General features: G+C 43.1%; 1 protein-coding gene across 4 annotated transcripts in view; it reads right to left on the reverse strand.

The window, feature by feature from the left end:
• PPP2R2C (protein phosphatase 2 regulatory subunit Bgamma) overlaps positions 1–14,751 on the reverse strand; it is a 46,278-nt gene that overhangs the window by 30,806 nt on the left and 721 nt on the right. Inside the window, exons 2-4 of one of the 4 annotated variants that reach the window (XM_079991678.1) lie at positions 13,120–13,304; positions 10,700–10,822; positions 9,344–9,503 (exon numbers count right to left, since the gene is read on the reverse strand). In XM_079991678.1, the coding sequence (XP_079847804.1) occupies positions 9,344–9,413 (70 nt within the window). In that variant the 5' untranslated portion in view covers positions 9,414–9,503; positions 10,700–10,822; positions 13,120–13,304. Of the gene's footprint in view, positions 1–9,343; positions 10,419–10,699; positions 10,823–13,119; positions 13,305–14,751 lie in introns of those variants that run through there. The other 3 variants (XM_079991680.1, XM_079991677.1, XM_079991679.1) reach the window with 3 other exon arrangements.

The raw sequence follows: 14,751 nt of genomic DNA on the forward strand, positions 1-14,751 counted from the left end.
GGCACTTTTTAAGGATTTAAAGCCTATATTTCCACACTTTTATTTGCTGCATGTTTTGCCAAAGAGCACAGGAGCCAACTAATGAGTTCTTTGTCATGTGACTGTGTGTTATTGTCTTGGGAGATATTTAGTAGAGCCAGTTCTGGAGTTGCTTCGATTACCTGTTTTGTTATTTTGCAGATCTACTGTATTGTAAAACTGATATCCTGAAGGACTGAATTTTGGAGCACTCCCACCATATGTGGAGTTATGTGCCCTTGGCGGTGCAGCCTCCCCAGCACCTAGGTGAAGTTCCTGGATGTATCATCGCTAGCTTACATGGTGTTAGGTATCACCTGTAGATGTCTTTATATTGTTAACCATGCCATGTTCTTCAGATGAAGAACAGTATAGAAATTTAATTAATTAATTGCACTTTCATCCAGTATTTTCTGTTTCACTTCAACTGGTATATTTTGTACAAGTCTTTCTTCCAGTTCGTTGCTAATGAGGAAATAAACATATTTTTTACATATATTGTACAATACACATATATCTCTCTACTATTCATTTACAAATCAGTTGCCTTCCTTTCAAAGTTAATGACGTTTCAGATGGATAGCTCTGTTAGTCTTTCTGGGCAAAGAATCTTACGGAATTTTAAACACAAATAAAATGCAGTGGCTAATGGCCTTTCAAAAACCATCTACAGTTGCATGCCTACTCAGAAGTAAGTCCCAATGAATTAAATTGGGATTACTACCAGACAGGGATAGAAGGATGTCAATTTCTGTTCTCAATTTCTGTTGCCCATTTTTCAAATCTTAAATTCAGTTTTTCTTATTTCTGTAGCCATTTATTAATTTTTTAAAATCCTAATGAAATGCCTCAGCATTTTAGAGTGAATTTCTCTTAAGAACACATTTTTGTAATGCAGTTTTGACTAATGTACACATTTTTGCAAGTGTTTTCTACTTTTCTACCTTTATAATGCATTTTGTACCTTGTTTACACTAATATATTCAAATTTATGTACACGTTTACCTAATTTGTGATTTTTTGTAAATACTGGTTGGTTGGAAAACTGCACTGCAAAATTCAGGTACTGTAAGTGCAAAAACGGCTATGTTTCACTTCTCATGTTGTTTTGGAAACTGCAAATTTGACAAATTCAGCTTAATTTAACTCTCAACTGAATCAAATTTCTTCCCCAGCCTCACCAGCTTGATTTTACACACCAACCTTATTTCTCTCACTCAGGCATTAAGGAAGGATGTTCCTTGTCATAGCGGTCAACTTTTCCCTTTTCTTGTGAGGAATCCTATTCGGAATAAGGGAATTTCCCTTAAAAAAGGGAAAACATTGACAGCTATGTTCCTTGTACGTTGATAACTTATAGTATGTGAATTGCCTTTTTCATTTTCATTTTTTTGAAAGATGAGACGTGGAATATGTTATGTGATACACCCAGTAGTGATGGATTTTCTTTTTATGAGTTTAATAAAAGACAGTCATTTCTAATTTTTCTACCATAAAATATTCAGTATTATTCAACCATATTTCACAGTCATAGACTGAACTGACAACTTGTCTGTCCTTCCTCTAATTTCTTTATCCATTCTGAAGGAGACCCGGTTATCAAAGAAAAATATTCTAGATGACTATGATACAAAACATAAGTGTTCCCTTTCAGAATGATGTAGGTGATGATAAAAATCCCCTGCAGTGGAGCAACAGGAAGTGTTCTGCATGAACTGTGTGTTCTTTCGTTTTGCATTATTCAATGCTTTTGATCTGCCAGTTTCAATTACAAAGAGATTAGCATTTTATACAAGATAATGACCTCACCCTTCAGATGTAGCAACTGGTGTGATTTCAACAATATAGTTCAATGCTTCACACTTTCTTGAGCCACCACCTGTCTAGGTTGATGCTATAAGGTCTCATTTTATAGTGAGAGATTTGGAGATTGTTCTGCTTACAAATAACGAGCAGAGCCAGGGCTGAGCCAAGACATTTTGCTGCCTAAAACAAAGGACAAGATGGAACACCTCCCAGTTTTAAATACAGAGGCAGATCAATCTGACAGTTGAATAATAATAATAATAATAATAATAATAATAATAATAATAATAATTTATTATTTGTACCCCACCTATCTGGCTGGGTTTCCCCAGCCACTCTGGGCGGCTTCCAACAAAGATGAAAAATACACTAAAATGTCACATATTAAAAACTTCCCTGAACAGGGCTGCCTTCAGATGTCTTCTGAATGTCAGGTAGATGTTTATCGCTTTGACATCTGATGGGAGGGCGTTCCACAGGGCGGGCGCCACTACCGACAAGGCCCTCTGCCTGGTTCCCTGTAACTTGGCCTCTCGCAGTGATGGAACCGCCAGAAGGCCCTCGGAGCTGGACCTCAGTGTCCGGGCAGAACAATGGGGGTGGAGACGCTCCTTCAGATATACTGGACCGAGGCTGTTTTATAATATAATTTCAATTTCACCACACATGAGATCAGCAAGTTAACTTAGGGACACAGGCAGGTTGTGTGGCACACCCATGACTGTCGTCCAACAGAGGGAAATGGCAAGGGGCCCCAGGAGGAATGGAGCCCCAGCATCCACCACAAGATTCAACCCCCCCCCCCCCCAGCATTCAGCACTTGAAGAGGCTGCCTCAGTCTTCGTAATTGCAGGGCCATAGCTGAGCACACCAGAGTGGAAGCAAATGCATTCTAAAAGCAGATGCAAAATTGCATCAGATTCCCCAATTGTGCGTGGGATCCTTAGCCAAACTCCGACTGCTTCCAATCCAGATAAAACCAAGTTCTAAAATGCCGCACTCTCTGTCTTTTAATTCACACTGCAAACCCTTCCACTAGTTGAAAGGTGGCATTTTCTAAAGGGATTTTCAGTCATTCAGGAAACAACAACGGATAATCCCTGACTATTAGCAAGAAATGAAAGATAGCAGCAAGATCTTAAGGGCTTTTTTCCCCTGGCGGTGCTCAATGGTATACCGTACTGGCACCTCCCCCCCCCCCGCTAAATCTTGTGCTGCTAGTGCCACCACCTTCCATTCTTTGGCTGGGGCAAACCATAGAGGTGAGCATGGGCAGTGTGGCTGGTGACTGGAAGGAGGGGAAGGGAGAAGGAAAAAGGGAAGGGCAGAATGCTGGGTGGGTGTGAACAGCAGATGGAGCAAGGTAGGGGGAAGGTTGAGGAAGGGGGAGGGGCATGCAAAGTGGGAGGGGCGGGAGAGAGAGAGAGAGAAAGAGAGAGAGAGAGAGAGAGAGAGAGAAGGGGGGTGGAGAGGATCATGGCGAATACTGGCACCTTTTTTCCTAGAAAAAAGTGCTTAACATCACGTACTCAACACAGTATGTTCAGTATATACTCGAGTATAAGCTGACTTTTTCAGCACCCCTCGGCTTATACTTGAGTGAGGCGGGCGGCGGTGGCGGCGGAGGGATGAGTGGCCTGAGTGGAGGGACGAGTGCCTTTGCCGCTGTCGGTGGCGGAGGAATGAGCAGCCCAAAAGCAGCCCTTTCAGGCTGCTTGTTCTTCCTCCGCTGCTGCCACCACCACCAGGTTTGTGGTGTGGTGAACCAGCTTATACTCAAGTCAATAAGTTTTCCCAGTTTTTTGTGCTTAAATTAGGTGCCTCGGCTTATATTCGCGTGGGCTTATACTCGGGTATATTCAGTACTTGTTATCTGAACCTTGGAAACTCCAGTAATATGGTAGGCCTGCATAAGCACACTACTCTGCCCCAACACTAGGAATTATCCTGATATTGTATCTGGTTTGAGTGGATCACACGCGCCACCTTACCCCCGCTATTGAGCATGTTGCACAATGTCAGCACACCCCGGGGCGGGCTCTCATGACATCAGCACACCCCAGTGTCCAATCCTCGTTCAAAGTCAACCAATTTTTCTCTATCCACTTTCTCTATGCCACACATAATTTTATAAACTTCTATCATGTCACCTCTTACTTGCCTATTCTCCAAACTAAAACGTCCCAAATGCTGCAACCTTTCTTCCATTCCTTGATCATTTGGGTTGCCCTTTTCTGAACCTTTTTCAACTCTGCCCTATCCTTTTTGATGTGAGGTGATGTGAACCATACATATTACATGCAGGTCCAGCTATGCAAACACTCGTTATATGAACTTTCAATTATCTGCACGTGACGGATCTTTACTCTGAGGTCACTAAATGAATGTCTGATTCAAATATCCGAACAGCAGGACCTGTATGTATACAGATCAGCAAGAAGTTGTTCAGCACCCTGACTGAATGCAATCTACGGAACTGTGGTCGGTGAAAATAAAATGAAAGGAGAGGAGAATCTCTTTTTTTAATCATTTGGGGGTTAACCATTCTGGGTTTGGGAATGCACTGGGATTTTCCCAATTAAGAATGGAAATTGTCAGCTCACTATGCAAACACTCACCTTATGAACTGTTTCTCATGAACAGATTAGGTTCACCTAGAGGGACCTGCATGTATTCCAAATGCAGTCACACCATAGATTTGTTAAATGCCATGGTATTGACAGACATATTTCCCATTCCTTTCCTAATGATCTGTCCTTATCACAGCTGCTGCACACGGGGTCTACATCTTCATCAAGCTATGACCCAAAGGTCTCGTACCTGATCTGGCCTGGCCTGAGAATGTATGTGAAATTAAGATTTTTTTTGTGCCAGCATGCATCACTTTACACCTGCTTACACTGAGCTGCATTTGCCATTTTTATCACCCATTCACTCAGTTTTGGAGAGGTTCTTTGGGAGGCCTTCACAGTCTCTTTTTTATTTGTTGGAATCATGCTGCCATTGGTTTGGCTGCTGTCTGTACCGGTTTGACTGATTTTATTGATGTGATTAACCTGCCTTGTTTTCATGATTTGATTCATTTTATTTTGTATTTTTCTTTGTATTACTGCTGCTAGCTACCTTGAACACCACTTGGTAGCAACAAAACAAAGTCGTGCCTTCCCTCAAGTCCCATCCTAGCCAGAAGGATATTATGTTGTGATACTGAATTCTGTTGATACAACAGACACTCAACAGGGATTCAATCTCCTTTGCTTATTGCCTGGTCAGGTGATCTACTAGGGCAACAATGGTCCACTGGGGTAACAAAAATCAGAGTAAAAGCCAAATTGGAATGGATCTAAATTTAGGGCAGCCATAAATCTGGGAATCAGGCTGCGAAATAGCATTCGGGCAGATTTTTGCTGAATCTGCAAAATGTCCAGGAAAACCCAGATGTATGGCAAGTAGGGCGATTTTTGTTTAATTTTTTTTTAATGTGGCAACGCTATCTAAATAATCAGTTTCACCAAACTATTGCTGAAGTTGTGACTCATCCGCAAATGACAATCAAATCCTAGATGGCAGATATTTTTTCATTGCTTAACCTACACTAATATGCAGCACCCCACCTTTTGTTAATCCATTGTAGTTTGAGGCCTGCTGAGGAAATTTCCAATGCATTCCAGTTCTTTCAGTAGACCCTTGTGAAGAAAACCAGGGCCATCTTGTTTGAAAAAGTTGAGGAACACTGCTTTGGAACTGGCTTCAACCAGTTTGGAAAACCGTTATAAGGATATGCAATGAAATTCAACTAAGGGGAAACGAGGAAGTCGTTTTACAAAGTAAATAACTGTTATTTTCAACAAGGTTATGATTTATGTCTGTTATGTTTTGTTTGTTTTATGTTTTTGTTTGTCATTGATATTGTAAAAACTAATAATTTTTTTGCAAAAAAAAAAAAAAAGGAACTGGCACTGTTATCTAGAGTGAAGTTGGCATTTATCACTCAGCATTTTTAAAAATTCCCACATTTGGCTTCAGTGGATACGTTAGGTACATAATTACAGGGAAATAAGTTTCCATAAATATCCTCAATCATTATTGTCAGGGGTTCAGGAGCAGAGGCACAGGGAGGAGAGGAGATGGAGAGCGAGGAGGAGGAATCCGAGGGGAGCATAGGAGAAGAGGACAGTGAACCGAGGGATTCCATGAGTCTCTCCAGCGAATCGGAAGATTCACAGAAGGGGGCGCCAGTGGCCAGGGGTAGGGGGTTCCCAAGGGGAACGTCCCAGGAGCAAGGGGACAGCAGGGACTCCCAGAGCAGTAGTTGGAAATCAGGACCAGCTTCCCCACCAGAGCAGAGTGGGGGGGAAGAGTCCCAAGGATCAGGGCCAGTGCATTCCCCACCAGGGAGAGAAGATAAGGCAGGGCTGACCACACCTCCATCGGAGAGTCAGACAACGGAGGGGAGGTCAGATCCGGCCAGTGTACTGGAAGAGGGAAGCAGTGACAGAAGTAGTGTAACGGTCAGGAGGAAGGTCACTGGGTTGGTGCGAGAGGCAAGTTCAAATGTACAGGAGCGCGGGACAGCAGAGAATGAGGATTGGGAACCGGGTCCTAAAGCCCGCCGGAGGCAGGGGGAGGAGCTAAGCGACTCAGCGTCGGAAGAGTCCAGAAAGGGCAATGCCCCAGCGGGCAGGAGGACCCAGAGGAGGAGAGAGCAGCGTAAAAGGTGGAGCCGGGCTAGGATCTTAAACTGGTGTCATAGGGGAGGAGACTCAGACGGTACTTCGCCGGTCTAGGCTTTAAGACGTAGAGCTGTGCGCTACGGCTTTGAAATGGAAACTGAACCTCAATAAAGACTTTTGTACATAACTACAGCCTAGCGTTGGTCCTCTGTGAGCTGGGACCTAGAGGCAGCTCTGACAATTATCTACAATTATCCCCTTTCCCAGTGCTTTGGCTGTACATGGCACCATTGTCTGATATTCTTTTGGCACTAGGTGCATAACTTCTTAATTGCCCAGACTTTAGAGCCATTATATGTTATTTTTCAATCTGCATTGCTATTTACTGAATTATAATGTTTTATTTTATCATATTTATTTTTCTTTGATAGTGCTTCAAACTTCTTTGCTAGACCTCTCAGAGTATTATTTCTGAACAAAGAGCAGTACATCAAATAAATAAAATAATCCCTAGTAAGTTTGGACATAGCATTAATTCCTAAAATTTGAGAAATATTCTAATAAGAAAAGTCTGCAGGAATCTATGTTTTTCCCCCCAGGAAAGCCCCCCCCCCCGACCCCAATGCTTTAGTTTCTGATGCAACATTTTCCATGTTTTGTCTCAACAGGAATAATTCCCAAAGCACTCCTGTGGCAAGACTGGCCCTAAGAGTCCAATTAAGTCAGCTGCTCTATATTCATAACCTAGGTACACTTTTCATCTACAGCTCCAGATAGAACTAAGAGGTAACAGAGATGCCAAACACTGATGTCTGATGGTGGATGCCCTCCATTATTTTTCCTCCTTTTCCATACAGAATACTTATGTGAACCACGATTTATTTATTTCAGGAAGATTTAAGGTTCTCTTTAAGGGGCAAACAAGCCAAACAGTAGGTGGAGGTCACAAAATGAAAGGAAGAAAATTTGAGACACGTAAATTATTCCCAAATTAACTTTTCTTTCAGCCATCAATTTAAAGGTGCTCAGATCCCCCATCCAAACACACAATTGTGGCATGTGTGTGAAGAGATTCTACATATATATACTAATATTTTGCATATGATGTAAGCCACCCAGAGTGGCTGGGGAAACCCAACCAGATGGGCGAGGTAATAATATTAATAATAATAATAATAATAATCGCTTGGGCCAGGATCACCTCCACATGGAAGATTTCTATATGTGCATGTTGTAAAGCCACCTGACACATGGTCACATGGTGTGCGAGTGCGTCAGCAGTGGGGGGGATGCGGCCGCTGGGTACCATCCCCATCCCCTCTTTTATCACATGAAGGGTATTTTGCATGAACACCCCTGGTGTTAAAATAAAATAGGAAGTAATGAAAAATACGACACTTCGAACCTGTTTTGCCATGAGAAAATAACAGTTAATTTGTAGTAATATTTCTATGAACGGTATGGTGGGGAAAGGCAGCTCTACATTCTCCTTCAAGGCTACTCTAGCAGGAAAGTGACTAAACTTTAAAAATAAATGCAACTCAAGTATTAGCCACCATGAAAGCATGAATCAGCAGTATGCTCTGCAAAATGAAAAAGAGCTATAACAATACCCAATTTCTGGGCCTGAGATATTTTTAATATATAAATATATAAAGATATAACTCAGCAAATTATTTTCTCCAGTGGTAATTACTGAGGACACCAAATACTGCTCTGGATCCTTGAAGAATTCAATTTCTATTTAACCTACAGCTGTCCACATGTACAAGCCTACATGGCTAAAGTGAGCACACCACAGTTGTCACATTGCACATTTTTTGCCATCCTTCATACCTAATAAAAACGACCTTACCACCTGATTGCAAAATATGTGTAAATAATATTTAATATAAAACAAAAATTGACATGCGTAGGACAAAAAGCGCACAGATGCAAGACTTCAAACAACAATTCAGAACATAAAAGCAGAAGGCCTTGGAGTCAATGCTTGTAGAAATGGCTGTTTTGACTTAATTTTTATATTGCTCCTTAAGTTCAGGCAAGCGATGGGGGTTTCTCCCAAAATTGTCTCTGTAGTTCCAGTAATAAAGCTGCTTTATACTTCTAGAAAAATGCAGATCATCAATAATCGAGCATGGCCCAGTTGATTAAATTTATGTAAGCTGCCATCCTAGCTGAGAAAATACCACACGGAAGATGCTACAGAAACAGGCTACATGCAACACACAACGACAACGACATGCTTGGGAAGTTCACAACCTGATCACACAGTGACTGATAGGCATGTTGCTCAGTCATGACCGATGTTTTTAAAACCATATTTCCAGTATTATGCTATGCAGCTATACACTGTTATGGATAAAAGCCCTGCTTGCCTGTAAAATATATTTGTTCACTATAAATATTTTAGCATCCATGACATTTACAGGAACAAGCTTTTTACATAACATTCCAGACAGAAAGTCAGAAGAGACTCAAAAGGAAGGGCTCACTTAAAAGAGATCTGGTGCAAGGTAAAGAATGCATATTTCCAAAGATGTATGGAAGCTCAGCCTATCATATTAATTGATCTCTCAAGTTATCTCCTAGGCATGCAGTTCCAGCTGCTCACATTCCTCTCAACAAGCTAATCCAAGTGCTCCATTTACTTCAGATTTTTACAGGAACCTGGCAAATTTCCTTGCATTTTAGCAAGACCAGAGAGATTTGGCTTCTTCATCTGCTAAACATAAAAATTTTGCTTTCATTATATATAACTTACCCAAACAAGCGAATACAGGTTTTGATTATAATGCACTAGCATTCAAAAACAAAAAGATAAATTATGTCAGCATCTACATTACCTTCAGTCACATAGTTGTGGTCTCGAAGAAAGCCATGGTTAATTTTCCGTGTGTCTGTGTCCTCGCCCATTTACAGCAGGATTACTCAGCATGCCTGTCCGCAGTGGACTGATAGAATCAGCAGAGGTCGTCACAAGAACACCATCCATGCTGCCACTGCCTAGCAGAGGCAAGAAACAGACTGTGGTATGATGTACAGCATAATGAGAGCTTGTGATGCAGCAAAGATTTGAAGGTGAATGAAAGAAAGAACAAGCGCAAGATCGGCTCCAAAAATCAACAATGCAGAACTCAAAATGCCAGAAGGGGTCCAGATGCAAAGGAAAGAGGCCCTGCTGACATAGCTAAATTCTCTAGTCAGCTGCTCCTTAAATGAGCTCCTGTGCAGAGGCAGCTCCCAAAGCTTGCCGCTGAGAAATCTTACAGAATGTGAAGAAAGTGGCAGGCAGCTGACTGCAGCAAATGCTGCCTGGTACTAGCTCAGTGATTGTTGCTGCAGCTACTGCTGTCATCTGCCTATGCTGCATCTGAGCAAGCCCCTCCCAGCCAGCCTCTCACTATCCAACCAGGAAAGATTTGCATGGAAGTAAAACTGAAAAATGAGAATGCAGGCGAGGATTTCAGCTTGTGTGCCTGGAAACCAGGCCTTGAAATTTAAGGGAGAAAATAAAACAAAAATACTAAAATCAACCTGCTCTACATTATCCCACTCTAGGATAAGATTAATTTGATCTTATTCATTATTTGTTATAGCTGTAGCAACTGCGTTCTCCTGTGCTCACTTCTTTCCTTCTGCATTATGTTGCAGTCTTGGATTTCTAAGGTAGGAGGCCCTCCCTACTTGCTTTGCCCTGCTTCTTGGGAGAGAACCCTGACACTCTAGACATTGTTGACTCCAGCTCCCATCAGCCCCGGCCAGCATAGCCAATGGTCAGGGATGGTGCAAGTCCATAGGTCCCTAGTTCATAGCATTTTCAACATCTCCAACACAGCAATGAAGATGAGCCTCTAATGGAACCCAAGACAGAAAATTTCAAATAAACAACTTCTGTATGGCGCAAGTCAGCAAAAATGGGTGGTTTTATCAAAGGGGTGTTGCTTAATAATACTCATTGTATATAGATGCATTCCACATTTTTGAAATTCAGTGTGTTTCATACAATCACACAACTCAAATATCCTGAATCAGCCATATTACAAACTGAGCAGGATTGTAGTTGCTGTGCATCCTGCCCCATTTATCCACCAGTTCTATCTCGCACATCTTGCTCACCTGTAATGGGGCAAAATTAATCATTCTTTTCAACACACAAGCAATGGAGGAAGTAGGTTGTCAGTTATCAATTCAAAGCATACCTGGAGTCCTTTCTGCAAGTGGAACAGCAAACAAAAGGACCAGCAGAGGTAAGTATTCACAAATTCTTGCTTCCCAGTTCAGTGGCAGCTTTAACATAGCTGGAGAAGTCATCAGGCTGGAGCCTGAATGAGAAATACAGAGCAAAAGATGCAGTGGATGAAGCTTTTGAAATATCACCTTTTGAAACATCGCCTTTTGAAATATCACCGTAACTTCCAAGTGAAAATCTGAATTTGAATTACACAAACACTGTCAACTTTATATGGGCAAGGAAGAGAGGTTCAACAGGTTTTAGTACTATGCGGTCTCAACTATGCTATAATCTATAAAATCAAGATTATTTGTCCAACCATTTGAAATTTGGACTGGATTATTTCCATGGCAAGTGCTAGAAGCTGTCTGTTAAAAAACAGTCACCTATACTTTATCCTTAAAATGTGCATTCAGTTGATCACAGCAGGTATTTGATGGCTGCGGTGGTCCTTCCTGCTTAGCAGTAGCCTCAGAACCACCCAAAAGAGCCCTGCTGGTCAGCTACTTGAGGCTGCAATGCAAGCTGTGAAGCATGCCTTCTGAGCTGTCCACACTGCTGCATGGTAGGCATGGCTATGCACACTAACCAGAGCTTGGTCAACTTCAAAGCAAGGCTTCTGCCAGCAAGGGAATCCCAATACATTTTTGCGCTCAAAGCAAAACGTCCTGCTGCCACCCTTGTGATAGGAATGGGTGAGGCTCTGCAAAGGCTTCCCCTCAAGGAAAAGACCTTAGAATGCCTCACTGCAAGATTGGGGGGTGGGGTGGCAAAATCCACAAGGGTGTCCAGACCCCCCCCCCCGGCCAATACTCAGAGGGGGGCATTCCAGAGAGCTTTGGCACTGACCTCCCTCCACCTCTAGGGGCACAGGGACATTCAGTGCCAAAACAGAGCTTCTTCCACAGCGGCAGAAGTGGTGGGGTGGGCAGGATGCTGTCTCTTGCGTTCCCGCTGCCTGATGCAGCTGCTGCATCCCACCTCAGCTGTGGGCCAGCTCTGTGTGTGTGCTGCCATGTGTCTTCATAGCCCACAGCTCCTCAGAACACCAGGGAATCAAATGTGCTCCACAACGCCAGAGCAGATACTCAGGGGTGATTATACCAACCACCCATCTCAACTAGGGCTGGCCCAAGATTTTTGGCACCTGAGGTGAACCACAAAATGGAACCGCACCACCAGGGAAGAAGGGGTGAGTGAAGATCTACTTCAGGAACAAGGGGTGGGGAGTGAAGATCTACTTCGGGAACAAGCGCGGGGGGCAGGAGGATCTAATCAACCTTACCCAACAGTGGGAATCAAAGGCCATCATGGGCAAGGGTGCTTTTGTGAATCACGCTTGGCATGTGCAGAGCCCAGGAGATCCCAATATTTCCTCCCTAGGGGTGCAAGGAGACCATCAATGCCATTAGTGCCTCCTATTCACTGAGAGGCCACTGTGGAGGCGGCATGCAGGGGGCTGCCAAGGAAGCAGAATGTCTGGCTTCCTGGCAGCGTGTCGCAGTCATTGCTGCCACCACAGCAACAGAAGGCGGCAATGCATTGCTTGGAGACTGGATCTGCTTCTCTTGTGGCTCTTGATGCCTGAGGCCTTATCTCACCTTGTCTCATGGGTGAGTGGCTTGGCCCTGATTTCAACTCCCCATTCCACAGTGAGATCAGGGCTTTGACAGGATGTTCAAGCTTTCTCAGCTGTAAAATCCCCCGGAGCATCCGGGAATTGATCAGGCTCCAGGGGCAGACCATTCAAACCGGTACACCACCCTTCTAATGTGAATTACCTCCACCAACCCAAACTTCACCAGACATTGATCAGACTACAACCACAGGTACAGTACCGTCGGACCACAACTTGCATCATTCAGGGGAGAGATTACATTGAAGGTATGATCTGCTTGGTGTGTTAGACCGATGAACATTTGAGACAGCCACATGGTTGTAATGGAAACCACTAAGTCCCAAGCTGGCCCAACAGCAGCCTCTATATGGATGTTAGACTATGAACTATTGCCCTGAGGACCACCAGCATAATGCTAGACATTTTATAGCGAAGGAAATGGAACTCCTATGGACATTGGTGATGCTCCTGCCCTGGCTCTCCAGTATGACCTGGTGCTGCACCAAGTAGGTCAGACCCATCCAGCTGACCCACTCAGGTCTCAGTGATATATGCCAAGTTGCCGCCTTCATCCATGATCAAAGAATGGCTGAGCATGGTCTTATTTTGTATTGATCTGGCATTACATAGTACCACTGCCAGACCAGAGGACTTGGTGGATAAGCGCCCACTTGAGTTCTTCTGTTAAGAGGGAAAATAATTTTCCTCTATCTGCTTTCTCAATGCCATGCATATTTTTATAGCATACTATCAAGTCAGCTCTTACTCACCTTTTCTTTAAGCCAACCCTCAGCCCCCAATGTTGCAACCGCTCTTTTCTGGAGAGTTGCTCTATCCATTGATCATTTTGCTTGCCCTTTTCTGAAGCTTTTCTACCTCTGCAATATCCTTTTTGATGTGATCAGAACCTCACTACTTTCTTTCATCTGTCCTGAAAATGCTGTGTGTGACAGCCCTGAAAAAAGGTGAACTCCATGTTAAGGAACTTTTGGAAAGGAACTGAAAATAAAAGTACAAATATCATAATTCCGTTATACAAAACAATGGTATGACTACATTTTTAAATAATCTGTAAACTTCTGGTAACTAAACCTATATAAAAATATTATTGAGCTGAAAATGTGCAGGGAAGAGAAACTTCCTTATGAGGAAAGGTGAAAAGGGGATTTTTTTAGTTTAGAAAAAAGTAAGCAAAGGAGGAGGGCATGATAGAGATGTATAAGATTATGCATGATTTGAAAAAAGTTTAAAGAGAAAAGTATTTCTCCCTCTCTCATGGCACTAGACCTCATGGACATTCAGTGAAGCTGAATGCTGGAAGATTCAGGACCGATAAAAGAAAATACTTATTCACAGTGCTATTTTTCTAGGGAACAAGTTGCTCGAATTCACCATAAATGCCTCCCTTGTTCTCTTACAATGGCAATGGCACCCATCTGAGAGGTGCCAGAACTGAGTTCCTGTGAGTTCCCCTGGAATAAAAGCCCTGCTTCTTCACATAGCACGTAGTTACAGTAAACTATGGAACTTGCTTCGACAGAAGGCAGTGATGGATGGCTTGTAAAAGAGGACTGGACAAATTCATGGAGGAGGAGAGGGCTATTGATGGCTATTAACTCGGTTGGCTATGCTCTGCCCTCCCTCCACAATTGGAGGCAGCAATGCTTCTGCATACAAGTTGCTGGAAACCACAGGAGGGGAAAGTACTATTTGTGCTCAGGTCCTGTTTGCAGGATTCCCCCTGGGGGATCTGGTTGGCCCCTGTGAGAACAAGATGCTGGACTAGATGGGCCCCTGGCCTGTTCCAGAAGGCTCTTCTCATGTTCTTAAGGCAAACCATGAATTCCTTTTGTCATGTTTCCATCAAAGAGAATGTTCAGAACAAGAAAGATCCATAAAAGTGTTTAAAGCCAAGAAATAAAAATGTATGAGATTATTTTTAGCGGGGGGGGGGGGATCATATTTAACATAGCTCTTCGAAGGTGTTTCTACAGGTGGTAGATGACTGAAGCTGCTGCCGGTTTCCTATTAATTCAGTGCTGGTAAGCAGTTTTCCATTAGGCGTATCCAGAATTTTCAGGGTCACTGCAAATGAGACAGCACTGAGGGACCCATTTACATTTCGCCCCAGGGTAGCTTTCACATGTAGCAAAGCAAATGTTCAGGTTCCTGCGAGTTCTTTCTTCAGAGTCACCAAGACTGCGCTCTTTAAACGCCCCCAGACTTGGACCCTCTTGAAAGTTTACGAATCAGGGGTTTCAGCATATGAACCTCCATCTAACGCAAAAGAAAAAAAAGAGGGGGGGGAACCAATGCGGAGGAGGGAGATGCATTTACGACGTGAAGGTGCAATTCAGCAAAGAAAGAAGAAGAAGAAGAAGGTTTCACAGTTGCATTTACAA

The sequence above is a fragment of the Podarcis cretensis genome (genome assembly GCF_951804945.1).
Source record: "Podarcis cretensis genome assembly, chromosome: 9".
NCBI classification, from domain to species: domain Eukaryota; kingdom Metazoa; phylum Chordata; class Lepidosauria; order Squamata; family Lacertidae; genus Podarcis; species Podarcis cretensis.